Source organism: Ochotona princeps, chromosome 4 (assembly GCF_030435755.1).
Source record: "Ochotona princeps isolate mOchPri1 chromosome 4, mOchPri1.hap1, whole genome shotgun sequence".
NCBI classification, from domain to species: Eukaryota; Metazoa; Chordata; class Mammalia; order Lagomorpha; family Ochotonidae; genus Ochotona; species Ochotona princeps.
Genome location: NC_080835.1, coordinates 36,260,546 through 36,279,365, shown reverse-complemented (window position 1 = coordinate 36,279,365; position 18,820 = coordinate 36,260,546). Strand labels below are relative to the sequence as shown.

General features: G+C 35.9%; 1 protein-coding gene, 1 non-coding gene and 1 pseudogene across 2 annotated transcripts in view; 1 reads left to right on the top strand and 2 right to left on the bottom strand.

Annotated features, from left to right (window-relative positions):
* The window catches only part of NELL1 (neural EGFL like 1), an 860,846-nt gene that overhangs the window by 812,572 nt on the left and 29,454 nt on the right, over positions 1-18,820 (top strand). Inside the window, exon 16 of the mRNA XM_058663250.1 lies at positions 116-256. Within this exon, the coding sequence (XP_058519233.1) occupies positions 116-256 (141 nt within the window). The remainder of the gene's footprint in view (positions 1-115; positions 257-18,820) is intronic.
* On the bottom strand, positions 5,862-5,968 carry LOC118759569 (U6 spliceosomal RNA). The gene has a single exon (XR_004996269.2). It is a non-coding gene; the product is annotated as a U6 spliceosomal RNA (small nuclear RNA).
* LOC118759540 (U4 spliceosomal RNA) lies at positions 11,652-11,781 on the bottom strand (annotated as a pseudogene).

The following is an 18,820-nucleotide window of genomic DNA, read 5'->3' as shown; positions in this document are numbered from 1 at the left end:
TTAGAAGATTATTAGCTATTATTGATATGTTGACGTGAATGATTTTGATGTTTACAAAAAGTTGGTGCCAACAGCAATTAATGTCCTGGTGGGCTTGTGTTTTTCTCTGAGGCAGATATCGATGAATGTTCAGAGGGAATCATTGAGTGCCACAACCATTCCCGTTGCGTTAACCTGCCAGGGTGGTACCACTGTGAGTGCAGGAGCGGTTTCCATGACGATGGGACCTATTCACTGTCTGGATCATCCTGTGTTGGTAAGCAGCTTTTACCATGGCCTGCAATTATCTGGACTTGTGTAGCCGTGGTATATTGCTTGGTTCACAGTTCATTTTCAGTGTTGAAATCTGATTACTCATTGGCTAAAATCATCATTTAATTATTTTTCCTTTGCATTTCAAGGATTAGGCCATGTATTATGCCATGTAGCATATTATTTTTTTTTCAAAAAACTCGAGCAGTTAGAAGAACAAAGTCAGGGTCTGCATGTGTTGTTCAGTTCTTTTTGAGGAAAATCTTGATGATTTGCTGGAATTTTTGACAGCTTGAAAAGCAGCTGTGAAGAGGAAGACACAGTGCTGCATTTAAAATTAGAAAGTGTAGTTTAAATCTCAGCTCTTATATTATAGAAGTCTCTGTGCTCTCTGATCCTTTATTTGTGTGTATGCAAAAGCAGAGATTATAACACGCTTATTCTTGAAATTACGTGGGATGCCATATATTTAAAATCTTATGCTTTGAATTGATGCATAAGATATACTTGCATTAGCTTTTTAATTATTACTTTTGCCACTACCATCATTTCTTGCAATCCCCTTTTGTTGCTGTTCTTCTTGTGGATATGTTAAATGCTGAGTAGAGGAGGTTAACAGATGGAGTTCTTCCCTTTCAAGACCTTACAACTTTTATAAAATCCAACAACAGATCAAAAATGCAACTATTTCTAAGAGCATCTTGGCCAATCTAATCTTTCACATCATGTGGATTCAGCTGAATTCTTGATGCTGACCAGACCTAGAGGGCAAGCATTCTGACCATAGGTTCCCAAGTTCAGTCAAAATTTGACTCTGAAAAATTGTTGTCTCTGCTCATTGCCTATTTTTTTGTTTGTTTGTTTGTTTTAAAGGATACTGCTGAGGTATAGTAGATTTTTTTTCCACTGCTCCAATGTTGTGTCAAAGCAAAGATGAAGTAAGAACGACAGGCAAATGGCATCAATTGCTCACCTCATCCTTGACACTGATGCTGAAAGGCATGTAGTGAGTAGGTAAAGACATCACTGCTTGAGGCAGACTTTTGCAGTCAAATTCAGGCCCTGCCAATTTCTAGTAGGTTGGTTACCTTGGACAAATTCTTATTCAGCCTAACCTCAGCTATTATGTCTGTGAAATGGAAATAGTGTTAATATCTAATAATTATGAGTGTTATAATTAATATTTCAAAGATTTTTGCAATATACATATCTGAGAATATAGTTTAACATTTAAATTCATCAATACAATGTGTACTGTAATACAGTTAATGTCCCCCTTCTTTGTCATTGACTGAGGCTGAGAAATTCTTTATTTATTCCACTCAGAAAATACATAGTAGGTCATTGTCAGCTATGGTCTTCCCACTTATTTCGTTAATCTAACTCTGATTTGCTACCCATTATAAAATCCCTCTAGCTGGGGTGAGGTGAATCCTCATTGTAATATTTAATTGCATTTCCTAAACCAAAAAGTAGCAATCACTGGCAAGAATGTGTGTGTTGGGGGGAAGGTACCATAATACACTGTGAGAGTGTAAATTAGTACAACCTTTATGAAAGATGATCTGGAGATTGCTCAGAAATGTGAAATTGGATCTTATTCCTGGGGATATATCCAAAGGAAATCAAAGGAGTGTATGAAATAATTTTATGCACCCCCTTGTCTATGGCATCTTAGCTCATGGTAGTTAACATATGGAACCAACCCAGATATCCATATAAAGAAAATGTGTTACATATATGATGGAATACCACTCGGCTATAAAAATAATGAAATCCTGTATCTGTGACACAATGAATGCAACTGGAGACATTAGTCTTAGTAAAATAAGCCTGCCCCCCAAAATATCATGTTCTTTTGGATTGCTCTTAGCTATAGAGAATATGGAAAAACCCTTCACATACTATGAACTTAACTAACATCTAGTGATTTGATTTGTCTAACCCAGTCTATACCCATGTGGGACGGTAATCTAAATACGCTTTCCTTGTAGAACTGTGACTATAAAGTAAATTGAAAGCATGTTATTACAAAAAATTTAAAGAAAAAAAGTAAAAACAAAAGGAAGGGAGATGGAAGAGAAAGAGTTATTCAATTCTTAGAACTTCTGTTAAAAAAATAATCATTCTAAACCCTCCACCTCTGCCCGTCTCTAACGATTTCTGCCTCATGCTGATTTTTTTTCAGTCAGTTTATTAAAAAAAATTATTTAGTTTATATTAATTACATTGCATTATGTGAAGCCGTTTCATAGGCTCTGGGATTCTCCCCACCCCTCCCTGTGCCCTCCCCCCATGGTGGATTCCTCCACCTTGTTGCAATATTATAGTTCAAATTCAGTCAAGATTCTTTCATTGCACGCATGTACCAGGCATAGAGTTCAGCATCTTATTGTTCAGTTAAATTCAATGGTTTCTTGAGGAGACCATCTCTGGTCTGAAGGCAGGGCTGGCAGAATATCATCCCAATCAATTAAAGGCCACAACATGACATCAACAACAATTTACAACATTATGGAATTATTTGACATGGTATTGAGTAACCAATATGTTATAAGATGCAAGTTGTGACTACTTCATTTTCAGTTTCTGAATGAGGGTGTACAGCTTATTTTACTTGACAATAATGTCCCAAAGTTCTATCCATTTTCTATGAGTGTTTAATGGATAAATGCTTATATATCAAACATTTTCTTTATTCGAATGTGTTGGTGAACACTTTGGTTGATTCCATATCTCAATTGTTATGAACAGTGCTGCATTAAACATGGTGGAGCAGGTGTATCTTTGACATAGAAATATAATATATTTTAGATATGTCTTCAGAAGTGAGATTCCTGGATCATATGGCGGTTCTACTCGTTTTTTAAGAAATCTCCATGCCATTTTCTATAGAGGCTGTGCTAATTTCTGTTTCCACCAACCATGAATAGGTGTTCTGCTTGCTAAACATTCCTGTCAGCATTTGTTACTTTTAACTTTTTGATAATAGTTGTTGCAGTCTGAAAAAAAAAAATATCTGTGACTTGGTAAAGAAGAGCAGGGCAGACTGTGCCCGCAGTCTGGAGTTCAGAGACTGCAGGTGTGGGAGACCAGGGTCAAACTGTATAAGCAGTAGTTTGTGAGCAGGCAAATTCTGAGAGCAAGCTCGAAGACCATGAGCCAGGGTGGGCAGTTTGGCAGTGGTCCAAGCCCACAAAGCTATGTACTTCAAGATATCCTTGAAACAGTCACATACTGACTTTTGTGCTTGAGCCACGCTGTTGCCTCTTTACCATCAAGGATTTCCTGGTTAACATCAATATGGAATGTAGCTATCAAAGTTTGTGCCACATCAATTGGTATAATTTGACTCACCAAACAGTTCAATAAAAGAGTGAGACAGCAAGACTGCCAGGTCAACCTCTTTCCTCATACTAGATGGCTTACCTCTGGTTGCCCACTGTTGTAGTCTTCATCTTGTGTCTGGTGCAATTCTGATTTTTGTCAGTTGTGTATCGCCTCCTTGTCGAACCCTGTTAATGCCATGCTAAACATGGTAAAACATTTTAATTAAGGTTTCATGCATTCATATACTCATTTCTTAACTGAATTGCCATCAATAAGTGTTATTTTGTATTTTAAGTGTGTCAGCAAATTCATATTTTGCTGCATATTCTGTCCACATTTGTTTACTAGTTGGGTAACAACTCACAGCCTCATGACAACATTTGCAGCTATGGAAGAGTTCACCTATATGAAGGCTTGTGTACTTCCAGGCACTTTGTGCATGTGAACGCCATTGTAAGCAGGGATTCAAAGTGATTAAGATTAGATCAAATATCTGATGCTGATGGATAGAGAGAGAATATTAATATACATGACATTCATGTTGGAGCAAAGTTTTCACATTTTTTCAATAACAACATCATTGAAGGAGACACCCCGAGGCATTCATTGCAGCACAAGCAAGGTACGCCACACCACAGGAAGTCTGTTTCTTGTATGTGATGACAGGGGTCAAGTGTGCCACTACTTTGATCTAGCTTCTCACTAATCTGCCTGGAAGGCAGCCCCTGTTTTGATCCTGATTTCTTTCTTCCATGCTGAATGTCATACCATGGCATGGGAGTAAAGTTACTGAGGAGCCACCTGCTTCTCTAGTCTGTACAGGAAGCCTTCAGCAAACTGGACACTCTGTTAGGAAATAGAATTGCATTGATTAGTGACATTTGTTTTTAGTTTGGACAATTGTTAATATGAATTCCATTTTATTTCTGAATTTGGGGACAGTCCTTGTTAATGAACCTTAATAAAGATGGAAATCTGATCATCACTCCATGTTTCTTTGGTAGTTGGTTCAGAATACTTTTCTTGGACAAGCAAATATGCTCACTATATCATGCCAGTTTCTTACTAGTACCTTTTAATGCATTCCCATTTACTGTAAAATATATTTACAAATTCATGTGGCATTCAAAGCTTGAAGTTGTATTGTTTCTGACAAGTTTTGGAGTCATCGCACGTACATGGAAACCTTTTGATCTTCACATGTGCTGAATATGACAGCAAGTTTATCTCAGTTCCAGGGCTTTCCCTTTGCTATCCTTTATCTGGAGTGTATAACACCCACCTTCCTGTTTGGCTGCCTCATTAATTAGGACTTAGATCAAAGGAATGGATATTCAAATGTGTATCAGATACATTTTTCTAACTAGTTGTGTAGATTGTGGTACATGGTATAAGATGTTAAATATGGAAACATTTCAGAAAAGTATTTACTGACATTAGTAATCAGCATCACAGTGTTAAGTCTTATGGAGAATTTAGTTATAAACAAGTTAAGATGTTTGTTTCTGATGGATTTGTGATTTAAAATATTCATAATCATAACAACATGACCTAATGGCGCCGATAAATAGCACATTCGAACAAGCTCCACATAACATCAAGCACCGAAGCTTAAATTTAAAAGCAAAGAAAGCAACAAATCTTTAATTTTTAAGTGATTTTGTAATATGTACATATCTATACATTTTTTCCTTGACAATGGCAGAAATGACAAGATATTGTGTGAAACGTAGCACTTTAAGTTTGGGAAGGACAATCTTACTTGTCGTTCTGTGCCATATTGGGTCAGAGGAGGGTAACAGCACCTATTCCCTTGATATCATCAGCTTTTGTAAGCAGTGAATATTACTGACATAAGAGAAGCACTCATACAAAAATATGTTATCAAAAATGTCTTACCTTGTTTTCTAAAGTAGACTTTATGGTTGAATAGGTATACAGTTCTATGTATTGTAAAGGAATTCCTCTCTTTCTCTGTCCCTCTCTCTCTCTCCCAGTCTAATTTTTACTTTCTTTCCATCATTCTGCCTTTAAAATAAATAAAAAACAAACTAAATTTTCCCAAATACAATTAGAATTTCTCTAATAAATATAAAAGAATGCAATTTCTTGCCTTAACATACTATGTTACCACTTATTCATACTTCTTTTGTGGACCATGAGCTGATCATGACTGCATTTTTGAGGATCTCTTCTTGCCTACAATGCAGTTATGTTTATATATATATAAATATATATATAATGTGTATATATAAATATACTGAATATATTCCATATATTTAAATATGGAATGCTTCATGAATTCATGTGTCATACTGGAATAGGGGCCATGCTAATTTTTTCTGTATTGTTCCAATTTTAGTATATGAGCTGCCAAAGCGAACACTCTTTTAAAGTATTTTTGTAGATTTGTGTTAATAATAAAATTGGACTGGTCAGTAATTTTTTTCTTGGTTACGCAGCAAAACTTTTAAATCTCAACAAAACCCACTTTGTAGATTAAGGCATACTTTAGAATGAGACACAGTTAATCCAATAGGACATGGCACTTCCCACCCTTACATTATTGCCATTTCCATAGGAATTACATGTGTGACACAGTATTCTAGAACATTTCACTCACTATAAATGACAAAAGAAAGTCATAGAGGCTGCTGAAACTGCTGGAATACAAGATAAAATACCCAAGAAAGATTCTCCTGGAATCTTTTAGAAGTAAGCTCAATGTTAACTGGTTAATATGATGGGATATTTAAAACGGCCTTAAGGTTTGGCTTCTGTTTTCATTCTCCAATTTTCTTAGCAGTAGAGATAAGGAGATAAAATCTAGCGAAACTTTATTTATTCAAATACTGTACCATTGAATAGAGGGTCAGAACACATGAGGCCACAAGATAACAGAAAGGTAGGTATTAAGCAAAAGAAGGCCTGAGTTGAAATTGAAACTTTCCAGCTGAAAAGACGTTGAAAAATCTTTAACCCATAGTTTCAATATTGAACCTCTTTGAACTATACTTTTCTTAGTGAATCATGATTAAAAAATATTTACATTGATTTTTTTCTAATATAAGTATTATAATATTAAAATATGTTAGCAAGTCATAGATAAAAATAGTATTTAACCTCCTTCCACCTCCAATCTCACATCTGCCAAATGAAAACAATCATACTATAAAGATTACTAAGAGCTAACATTTGTTGAGAGCTTTCCCAGCTATTGCTCTAAGCAGTTTTAAAAGGTGCAGAATTCACAGATATGCTACTGTGGAGAAACTGTGAAACTTAAATAAGCTGTTATGAAACAAAGTCATTTAGTACTTAGAATTTTAAGTGCTCAATGAATATTAATCATTCTAATTAACTGAATACCTATACTATGTAATGAACATTGGGGCATGTGTTAATTAGTTGATTTTAACCTCTACCATCAGAAGGAACAAGAGATATTAGGTTCCAAAATCTATGGTTGATCTATGGCACATGGAAGCCCTAATCCAGGTACATTTACTCTAAGATTCTTCTCTCGACATGTTAACATGGCAATGCTCTCTACAAGGCAGGAGAATAGCTATGGGCTCCAGGTAGAAGGCATGATTGGCAAAGCAGCTAGGAGGTCAAAGTAACAAGGTGAGACAGGTTAAAAAAAGATAAAGGAAATACAAAGTTGCCGTATTTTGTCTAGATCATCAGCGCCGGGGACTTGTTTTCACTACTGGCTTCCGGGTCCAGGATGACACAATGGGATGTTTTTGACAGTTCATTCAGTTATTCCTCTGTTTAGAAAATTCCACATGGAGGTCCTCTAACATTAGCCTTTCTGTATTTCTGACAATGTGAATCTGGAGTAGGAAAAGAAAATAAAACAATGGGAATAAAAGTATGAGAAAATATAGTAGATGCATATCAGCTAGTTACAGAAATTTTGTCATTTATTCTCTGTGTCTTAAAAGCAATAAGATAATACAGGGCCTGGCATGGTGACCTAGTGGCTAAAGTCCTCGCCTTGGAAACACCAGGATCCCACATGGGTGCTGTTTCTAATCCCGGCAGCCCTGCTTCCCATCCAGCTCCCTGCTTGTGGCCTGGGAAAGCAGTCGAGGATGGCCCAAAACCTTGGAACCCTGCAACCATGTGGGAAACCTGGAGGAGGTTCCTGGTTCCTGTTTTCGGATTGGCGCAGTTCCGGCCATTGCGGTCACTTGGGGAGTGAATCATCAGATGGAAGATCTTCTCTGTCTCTCCTCTTCTCTGTATATCTGCCTTTATAATAAAAATAAATAAAATTTTTAGAAAGGTAATAAGATAGTACAAACAGTACATATGCAATACAGTTAATAAAACATAAATGTAGGCAAATATATTAACTTTGAGAGTTATTAAACATGTTTATGAAGGCTAGTATTGTGGCATAGTAGGTTAAGCTGCAGTTTGCCACAAAGATATCCAGTATTGGAGTACCAGTTAGAATCCTGCGTACTCCACATTCAATCCAGCTCCCTACAAATGCATCAGGACAAGCAGCAGGTAATGGCCCCAATATTTGGACTCCTATGACTGCATAGGTGGCCCAGACTTATGAGCTCAGTGTGGCCCTGTCCTTACGGGGAGGGCATGTCTAAATGGAAGAAATCTTTCTCTTGGTTTCTTTTTTTCTCTCTGTCACACTGCCTTTCAAATAACGGAACCTCTGCTAAGAGAAATGTTTATGAACATTTTGGAGGTCAAGTCATGATGTATGACTCTAATTTGAAAGAAGGTGGTGTACAAAATCCTCAAGACACCAAGACTCTAAAGTGATTTTTCATCTACTCCAAAGTAGACACATGCCCGTGTAGAGAGTCTCTTTTTGGAACAAGAAATTCAAACTAAGAAGTGTACAAAGTAGAGGAATGCACACTCTTGGGATGGGGTACTCAGGGAATTCTTTTTTTGTCAAATCTCAAAAGCTGTCCATGCGTATAGCAATATTCATTAAATAGAACATCCTCACCTTGCTTAATAATATTTGCTGCAGTCTCATTTACTTACAAATTGATGTTTCCAAAAAAAATATTTTACACTGGGTTTTGAGCCAGGTAATAAACCTTCTATAATTGAAGAGCCTTCCCAGAGGAAGGTGCCACCTGATCATGAGCAGTTTAAATAATTTCCTGCAACTGACCAGGTTTAAATCTAGGCGCACCATTTGGGAATCAGGATCTCAGGTGCACAGTGCCAAGTTGCCAAGTGTTTCACAGGTTGAGGCAGACGGAGAGATCAGGCAGGCCAAGACACTAGACAGACAACCAAAAAATATGTAGAAGTCACCAAGACACAGAACAGAGAGGTCAAAAGATTTTCCTGACATCCAATGGATGCAATTTTCTGGCTCCTGCAGAAGAATTTACAGTGGACTTAATAGTTGAAGATAGTAAACTGGATAATAAAGGGACCTAATCAGGTTCTTTTAAAGTCTGCCTGCTTTTATTTTTTTTCTTTTTCTTTGTTTTTGTTGAATTGAGACCTATGTCCTAATCCTGATGCCATTCAGCATATAGGATAAATTGGGTGCTTCTGGAATTTTCTCTGGGAAGGCAAGTTTTGGTGGTAAATAGATTACAAAAAGATAGCTAAACTGCAGTAAATATATTCTGAACTCATTGTTCAGTGGATAAGCCACTGCCTAATCAGACTGACAGACCAAACTGTGTACTGTTTTTGGTATCCTGTAAGCCATTCCTTATATGAAATATTTTTGCAGTGCTAGTTTTCCTATTGGTTCAACAGCTTCTTAATGGTGGTTGTGAGAAATATGGAGCAAAGGGAAAGAACTTGAACACTGCGTCGAATAGTGTGCAGTGTTTGGGGAGCCAAGAAACCCACAAACATCACATGAATGACCGTGAAGAGAATGGAGATTTGTAAACAAAACAAAAATCAAAACAAAAACCCTACACACATAGAGATGTCGTTCTAAGTATTCTATCCATAGAAATTGTCCATGGTGGTCTTATTACCAAGCTAGGTAGTATAAGGTTATAGAGAATTAGTCTCTCAGTGACTTTCAAACTTCAAATTGAACACAAAAACCAACATGTGACACAGCCAATAACCTGATATGGATCATAATTTATTGTAAAAATCTGTGGCCAATGCTATAAAATATAATGTAATTAAGAAAAAGTGGTCATTGTTTATTGCTTTTAAGTTAAACTATTTCTTGGGATGTCTGGATCGCATTTTGGACTAATCCAGCTTCCTATGAAGGCAGAATGACATGGGGTTCTGGGGCCCTGGATTTGTCCTGGATCAGCACTGGCTGCTGCCGGCGTTTGAAAAGAAAATGAGCATTGGCAGATTTCCCTCTCTCTCCTTCTGTTGGCTCCCATTCTGTTTAACTGCATTTTTCACATGAATCAATCAAAATTTAAAAAGCAACAAGTGATAAGAGAGGGCCATGGAGCAATGGTATTCAACTGCCTGGGTGCAACTGAACTTGAAAAATAGTATATTTAATAGGAAAAATATTATAATGAAAGTGAATACTAATGGAATGCAAGATTAAATCATTAATATAAACACTAATAAGGTTAATGCAAATTAGTATGATTAATGTAACCCCTAATTTACATAATTAATATAAATATTGATAGCTGTCAACAGTAGCAATAGTAATATTTGATTAACTCATTTCATGTTCTAGATATTTTTCTAAGAGATTTTCACTTTCTTTTTTTCTTTTATTGAGCTTTTTACTTTCAAGCCTGCTTGATCCTCAATGCAGTTCTACCAGAAGGGAATTTAAATAATGTTCACTTACTAGATAAAAACTAAATATGTATCTTACATTATGAATGTCCCAAATTTGTTTTTCCTTGGAATGCTTTTTCCCTGAAAATATTATGAATTTGTCACTCTAGAGAACCTACTAATTAAAGCTCAAGAATGAAGATGCAAAACAAAAAATAAAGGTAGGCAAACATACACCTGTAATCTCACAAATGATGTAATGTAGACCAGAGCACCAGAAATCAAAGAAAATCAGCATAATGCATCTCTACTACTGAGTAAGAGTAGGCTCCCAGTGAAACTTCTCAATATACCTAGGCAACAAAACATTAAACTTTCTACCATTCCCTATCGCAATAGTGTCATACCCACATAAAGAACAGAATGTGGAAGTCAATACTACACCTGGTACACTATTTTACAACAAAATACAGGGGACAATAGAGGTGTAGAGAAAAGGGCATAGGATGAGAAGGAGGAAGCCTTATGCCTGCAAAATTATATAATGGAAAATAAGAATAGTGATTTTTTAAAAGAGTGAACAGGAATGACCATGAAGCATTTAAGAGATGTTGGCGTATATTAAAAATAAAAAGAGTGAAGACAGCTTGCTCTAGGAATTTCAACAAACCTTATTTATTATTCAGCATTAATGAAGAAAGAGCTGATTCAGAAGAGATTTCTTTTTGATCTGCAACAAAAATGCATTGAACACACTGCTTGCTGGTTAAACATCAGACATTTTTGGACTTATTTTAGGTTAATTTTAAGGATATCATTCTAACATGCCTGTCTCTTCTGTTTTTGTATAGTCATTAGCAATGTAAATAACTCAAATCTTCTGTATACTTTGATGTTCTCATAGCTTATTGGTAATAGATGGACTGCCCCTCAGCTCAGTGGTCCCTGCAATGATGCTTTAGTAGAACATGCTTCTTCTTTGACTGTATGTTTTGTTCCTGTTCCATATTTCTCTACTTTCAAAAAATGATGTCTTAGGAGGTCACTCCCCTTTCCACTGTGATGAGTTAAGATTTGTTCATATCTCAAATCAAAGCAACTCAGAAGCATTATGTAGAAGTAAGATGCTATTTAAGATTGGTGGGATCTGAATGTGATGCAGGATTTTGGAGATACTTATTACTTTGTGTAAGAAATGTATAGAAATAGGCTCTATGGTGGTTCTGAGCAAAAGAACAAGTGGGAATGAAAACAGAGGAAAGCTTTATTGGGGAAGATGTAGCTGCCTGGCTTGTGTAGGAAGAGTAGGATCATACACAAGGAATAGACTGGCATTTTTTTCTAGAGATGTGTTCTTGTATTTTTCTTTAGGGCTTTCTTTCCATAATAAATTGGCATTTTTGTTTCCATTAGCAATAATCGTGCCTCGAATAAACCTCATTGGCTACGATACTGCCACTGCGCAAAGCTTAAATTGGCCTATTTGGAAACAAGCAATAATAGACACATTTTGGTTTTCTGTACAGGATCTTGAAGTTTTAAATTATAGATGCATAATCTAAACATGCATTCACAAACACATATTTATAAATGCACATTTACATATCTTAGATAACATGAAAAATATGCAAATATATGTGTATGTATATATATGAATATTCATACATGCATACGTGCATAGTTTGCAGTCCTGACTGAGTTGCGGCAAAATATGTGGAGAACTCTTAAAATTGTGTTTTCTTCTGTGAACTCCATGTCCCATGTAGCTGAAGGCAGATGGGTCTAGAAATGTGGTTTCGGGTCACAAGTATTGTGCCTTTGCTGGGAACTTGTTGAAATTCATCCACTCTGGAGGAAGGACCCTGTGATTTCTGTTTGAATGAGCTCCCTTGGATTGCATCTTCTGCTGACATAAGTTTGAAAAAGTTACTACCATGAGATTTTCATTGAAATGACCACAATAAACTGTATATAAGATTTGGTATGTATGTGTGCCCATGTCTTCTGCAGAAAGCGGAGCCGCAGCTTTTCCTGGGATCTCAGAATAAAACTGACCACCCACTTTCTCCTCCAATAAATTAAGAACCCTCATTGAAACACCAGGACAAAGCCTTGGTGTTTCTAGTCACCACTCCAATTTCAACTCTCAGTATTTTCTGCCTGGAGATTTGCAACGAAGTTACCTTCTTTTATTTCTTGCTTTCTGAGCACCCCTTGGTATTGAATTCCATGTACTTGTCAGTGTCCTGCCTCTTGAGGCTCTGTGAGCAATTGTTTTATTACAGAAACTTCTAGTTTGAATGTGTTAGAGCCAAAGATCACGTCCAGGCTGCAATTCAGAGATCAGTATCTACAACTTCTTAGAAATGAATATTGAATTATCTGACTCTGAAGTTACCCTCGCTGCTGTGAAATATTTGCCTGTGGTTTTGTGAACAGCGAAGTTTAAACTGTAGAACTCGGCCCAAAAAAGCATGATTGCACAAAATCACCATTCACCAGCACTGAGCATTTATTTAGGAGGTGGCTCTGTTAGCGCCTGTAGTTTCTTAGGCAGAGAAAGAATTATGACACCTATTTTTAATATGAAGAAGTGTATAGAGAAGGTGGACAGAGATGGAGGGTGATTGTAGTATGTAAACAACATGTACAGAAACAGATAAAAATAGGGAACTCTAAGAGAAAAATGACAAACTCTTAATGGGATTGGAACTTTTGGAGATGGCAGTTTTCCCTGGGAGAATAGGACACAGACTTTCATCTGGTAAGACACATGTTAAGAGGTGTATTCCTGGCAGTGATAGCAGTCTTATGAGGGACCCATTTGTATTCATGGGCTGGTGAGATTTCCAGAGTTGGTACAGCATTCTGATATAAGTGTGATGTCAGTGGACAGCAATGGAAAGGGTGTCTGGAAACAGAGGTGGAGGCCAGATTGGAAAGCCTACTGTGTTATTTTGTTTTGTTTTGTTTTGTTTTGTTTTGTTTTGATGCAGTTTAGTTGGCACTGAGCTCTCCCTTCCTCCTCCCCCAATTTCCCTCCCCTCCCCTGTTTTCCCCTCTAGTTTCATAATTTGTCTTTTGCGAATTTTCCCAACTCTGTCATGCTGCCGCTGGAGTGTCTCCCAACTTTGTAGGAAACTGTCTGTCATTTCGTTTTGAGTTCATTCTTGTATTCATTAATCAACCATCCATAAGAAGCTGATTGTTTATAATCACCTAAGATGGCCAGTGTCCCTTTTATCACCGTTATTGGTACTGCCCATAAATAATGAAGATCTAATCCTCATTGTAGCTACATTAGGGCCCTGGGACACACGCCTACTGTGTTCTAAACTGTGATTTGAAAGTCTTGAATGTTATTTAATAAATTAGCAGTGTCTCTCAATTTAAAATATTTTGTTGTAAAAATATGCTATGTTTTAAAGAAATAACTACTTCTGACATAAAATATAACTATAAAAATGAATGCAGTTTGTCTCTGCCTAGTGACACGGTGTTTACTTTCCACGGAATTCAGATCCAATCATTGTATAATGAGTGAACATGAGCCCGACTCGAAGTCAGGATGCACTCATTTGTGTCCTGACTTTGCCACTTAGTCCCTGCATGGCCTTGAGCGAAGTATCCGAACCCTGAGTTTTCTGCTCCTGTACTTGTAATTCTGGGCCACATGTGTTACTGAAAGCATGCTGCTGCACATAAGAAACACCAGTGTAAAACAGGAATCTTGTTATTGTCAGTATTTGAAAATACAAATGTTTCAATCAATCCTGATGAGCTTATAGAAGAAAAAATGATTTTTAAAATAGAAAATCTAAAATTTCAAATGTTATATTTTGTGATGCTTATTTATGTATGTCCAAAATATTAGGAAATGAATGTTGTTTCCTTTTCTGCCTTAGGTATAAAATGGATGAGAAACAATGGTCATTTAAAAGATTTTTAATTTGTGTATCTGTTAAGTGGAGATTACACTGATGCTAAAATTCTAAAAATTTGGAAAGGACAGTTTTAGACTCTGAGTTTGGAATGATTTTTGGAAAGATGGATAGTATAAGAGTTTAGTAAATTGCTATGCTATACACAGTATAGAGTGTCATCTCTGCTTCTTAAATATGCATCAGAATTCAGTAGAAGTAACTGTGATGATCAGGATACTAAAGCACCTGTAAGTTCTCGAGGAAAATAAATGAAAAGAATTATGTGCAGTTTGTTAAAATCTCTATCTTCCAAGAATAGAAATTTTGTGTTTTTTTTTTTTCAGAATTGTGTTTAGGTTTTTTATTTGAAATTGCATTCCCAATGTCTGCAATGCTTTCTGGCATATCAGAGAGATAAGCACTTATTGAAAATTAATAATGAAACTGTCACAGCAATAATTTTCATTTACGATAAGGATGTCACTTACTCTGATGGGGGGGAGCACTGAAGAATTCCATCTCTACTATACTCTAATAGCCTGATTGATACTAAACACAGGAATATTAAACATAAAGATGAGTACAAGTTGAAGTAATAAGAACAGGATTTGACCGCTGATGAACTATTGCAATAGGATCTTATATATTAAATATATAAAATATTAAATATATTAAATATATTAAATATATTAAATAACTGTAATTCGTATATAAATGGTTGGGAATTTTAGATAGAGTTTGCGAGAACAGGAAGGAAGAATTGCATCAGATTGAATAGTTAGAGAAATGGCATTTTCAAAAGCTGGAGGGGGTGTGGTCCAAGTGAAACTCATCTGTATTAACTGGAACTTAGTAAGTTTGATTCTTACCCTCTACAGAGGCTGTGAAACATGTCCTATCTCAAGTGATGACTGAAACAAACAGTAAATACTTTTGGCAGTCTTGGCTTTCATATGCAGAATCTGGGAGATTTGATATTAGCATTGGAAGGTTGGAAGCTATGCTAATATTTGTTCAAGATGTTTAATTGTTGTAGGTGAGCAGGGTGGACTAAGTCATTTGTAGCTTTTGCTCAGAGGAGTCAGACCAGTGTTTGATCAAGAATAGAAAGCTTTGTCAGTTACTTCCTTGACTTTTCTTGGACCAGCTAGTTTGGACCATGTACTTGCTGCCCTAAGGGTAAGAAACACAGAAAGACAAATTCAAAATGAAGACAAATTGCCTCCCAAAATTTTACATTGCAGGGCCTCATGTGCCCTCTGGGTATCTTTCTCTTCATTTCTACAAAAGCCTTAACGATCTTTCCAGAGAATAGACTTTGTAAAATAGAAGCTAGGCTCAAACCTGTTTATCCAAATTAGTTTATTAGAGCTCTGTGGGCAAAGATACATAAACAGAAGATAGAAGACGTGAGATTCTCCAAGGAAAGATATCCCAAGTCAGTACAGGATTTGTTACTTATCTGCTTGTTTGTGTCATAGACAATACTGCTCTTCTTGGAATGGTGGTCTACATTATTTTTAATGCATTTACCACTTTATTTTAAAATTTTTTTACTTATGTAAGGTGAGAAGTTTCCATGCATTTCATATACACAGATTTAAATGCATGCTACTTCCCACCCACCTCTCCCTCACGCCACATTCCCACCGACACCCTTCCTCCTCTTTCCTTTCTAGTAATTCTTTTAATTTGATATACTTTCAGCTTATTTTATTAACGCAAGCTTAACCCTCCACTAAGTGAAAGATTCAGCAGAAGGAAGTAGAAAAACTACTGTTATTTAAAAGTGTAAACAAGAACTGTAAACAATAATCAAATCTCAAAGTGTCAATTTCACATACATATATAGATTGCTATCTTTTATACTCTGTATACTAGTTACCATAAATCATAGGAAATACATTTGTCTCTTAGGGAATGGTTTATTTCACTAAGTATAATGTTTTTTAGCTGCATCGATTGTGTCACAAAACACAGGATTTGATTCGTTTTATGGCTGAAAATTATTCTTTGGTATATATATATATATATAATTTTCAGCCATAAAACGAATCAAATCAAATATATATATATATATATATATATATATATATATATATATATCACATTTTTTTTTACCCAGTCATCAGTTGATGGACATCTGAGTTAATTCCACAGCTCAGCTACTGTGAATTGAGGAGGTACAGAACATTCTTTTATATGCTGATGTCGTGTGGATGAATTCACAGGTGTTGGAAGGTTAGGTCATATAGTAGAACTATCTTTCAAATCTCTAAGGAATCTTCATTGTCATCCATGATATTTGTACTAATTTACATTCCCACCAAAAGTATATTAGGATAACCTTTCCCCTACATTCTTGCAGGCATTTATTGATTTATGGTTTTTGGATGATAGATACTCAAACTGGGGTGAAATTAAACCTCATTGTGGTTTTCATTTGTATTACAATAATGGCCAGCGCTTCTAAGCATTCTTTTTCATATATCTATTGCCTGTTTGTGTTTCACCTTTTGAAAAAATGCCTGTTCATGTCCTGTGCCAATTTCTTAACTGGATTATTCATTTTGTTATTGATTTACTTGAGTACTTTATAGATTTTAATATTAATCCTCTTATCAGCTACATGGTTTGTAAATATTTTATTCCATTCTGTCAGTTGCCTCTGCGTTTTTTGAGTTGTTACCTTTGCAGTGCAGAAGCTTCTTGGCTTGATGCAATCCCATTTGTCTATTTTTTTATTTTTAGCATCTGACTTTCTGGGTATTTTCCGAAATCTTGGCCTATACTAATACCTTACAGAATTTTCTCAAGGTTTTCCTCTAGTGCATGGATGACATCAGGTCATACATTTGGATTCTTTTTATAGTTAATTTTATAGAAATTGTAAGGAGGATCTTGATTCATAATTTTGCATTTAGAGATCCAATTTCCCAGCACCAAATATCAAAGAGACTGTCATTTTTCAGGAATTGACTTTAAGATGTCCAAAATTAGGTGGTTATATATTCATGGATAAATCTCTGTAATTTCTCTTCTGTCCTTTAGTTTACATCCCTATTTATCAGGGCATTTTGATTGCATTTGCTGTGTAGTATGTCTTGAAATCTGGTATTGCGATTCCTCAAAATTCGTTTTTATTATTTAAGGTTGCTTCAGCTAATTGGGGTCTCTTGTGTTTCTATATAAATTTTAGAATATATTTTTCTAGATTTGAGAAGAATGGTAGTGTTATCTTGATTGGGATTGCATTGAATCTGTAATTTCTTTTGGAAGTATGGGCTTTTAAATGATATTAATTGTTCAAAGCCAAGATTATAGAAAATTTCTGCATTTCTTAGTATGTTTTTATTTAATATTTTATAATTTTCATTATACAGATCATTTATATTCTTGATTAAATTTACTTTAAGGTGTTTAAGTTTTTGTTGCTATTGTGAATGGAAATTATCTCACAAGTTCTTTCTTGGGTATGGCATTGTCTCCTTATACATAATTTAGTAATTGTTGTGCATTGATCTAAATTCTGAAACATCATCAAACTCTTATGAGTTCTAATAGTACATTAATAGAGTCCTTCAATTGTCCTATATACAACAAAATGTCATCCATAAACAGAGATAATGAGACTTGCCTTTTTTTCATTTTTTTTATCCCTTTATTAATAGTTTTGGCTAAAACTTCCAGAACTGTATTGAATAGCCATAGTGAGAGAATACATTCTTATGGGTTTTGGATTAGGAGACGTTTTCATTTCCCCCATTCAATATGATGCTGTTTGTGGGTTTACCATATACACTACCTTGAATGTTCTGAAGAATGCTCCTTCTACACCTCCTTCAACACTTAATTTGTTTAAGGTTTTATCATGAAAGTATGGTGAAAGCATGGTGTAGTCTTATCAAATACTTTTTATGCTTCTATTGATACAATTTTTAATCTTTAATTTATTAATGTGATGGATTACATTTATTGATTTGCATATGTTGAAACCTCCCTGTATTCTTTCATGAATACCTTTTGATCAAGATGCCAATGCCTCATTTTCCCCAAAAAAGCTCTTATTACACTGATATTCTGTATCCTTTCGTTTTCTATTTTAGTTCTTATCTAATTTTAATTTTTAAAAAGTTGTTGAGGGCCCTGCGGCGTGGCCTAGCAGCTAAAGTCCTCGCCTTGAACTCCCCGGGATCCCAAATGGGCGCCGGTTCTAATCCCGGCAGCTCCACTTCCCATCCAGCTCCCTGCTTGTGGCCTGGGAAAGCAGTCGAGGACGGCCCAATACACTGGGACCCTGCACCTGCGTGAGAGACCCGGAAGAGGTTCCAGGTTCCCGGCTTTGGATCGGCACGCACCGGCCGTTGCGGCTCACTTGGGGAGTGAATCATCGGATGGAAGATCTTCCTCTCTGTGTCTCCTCTGTGTATATCTGACTTTGTAATAAAATAAATAAATCTTTAAAAAAAAAGTTGTTGAGACTTCCTTTATTGCCTAACTATCCCAGTGACTCCAAGACAAGATCTAGTCTTGATCTAGTGATTGCACAGAGACCATCTGTATCTCAATCCTCGTTTTGAAGTCAC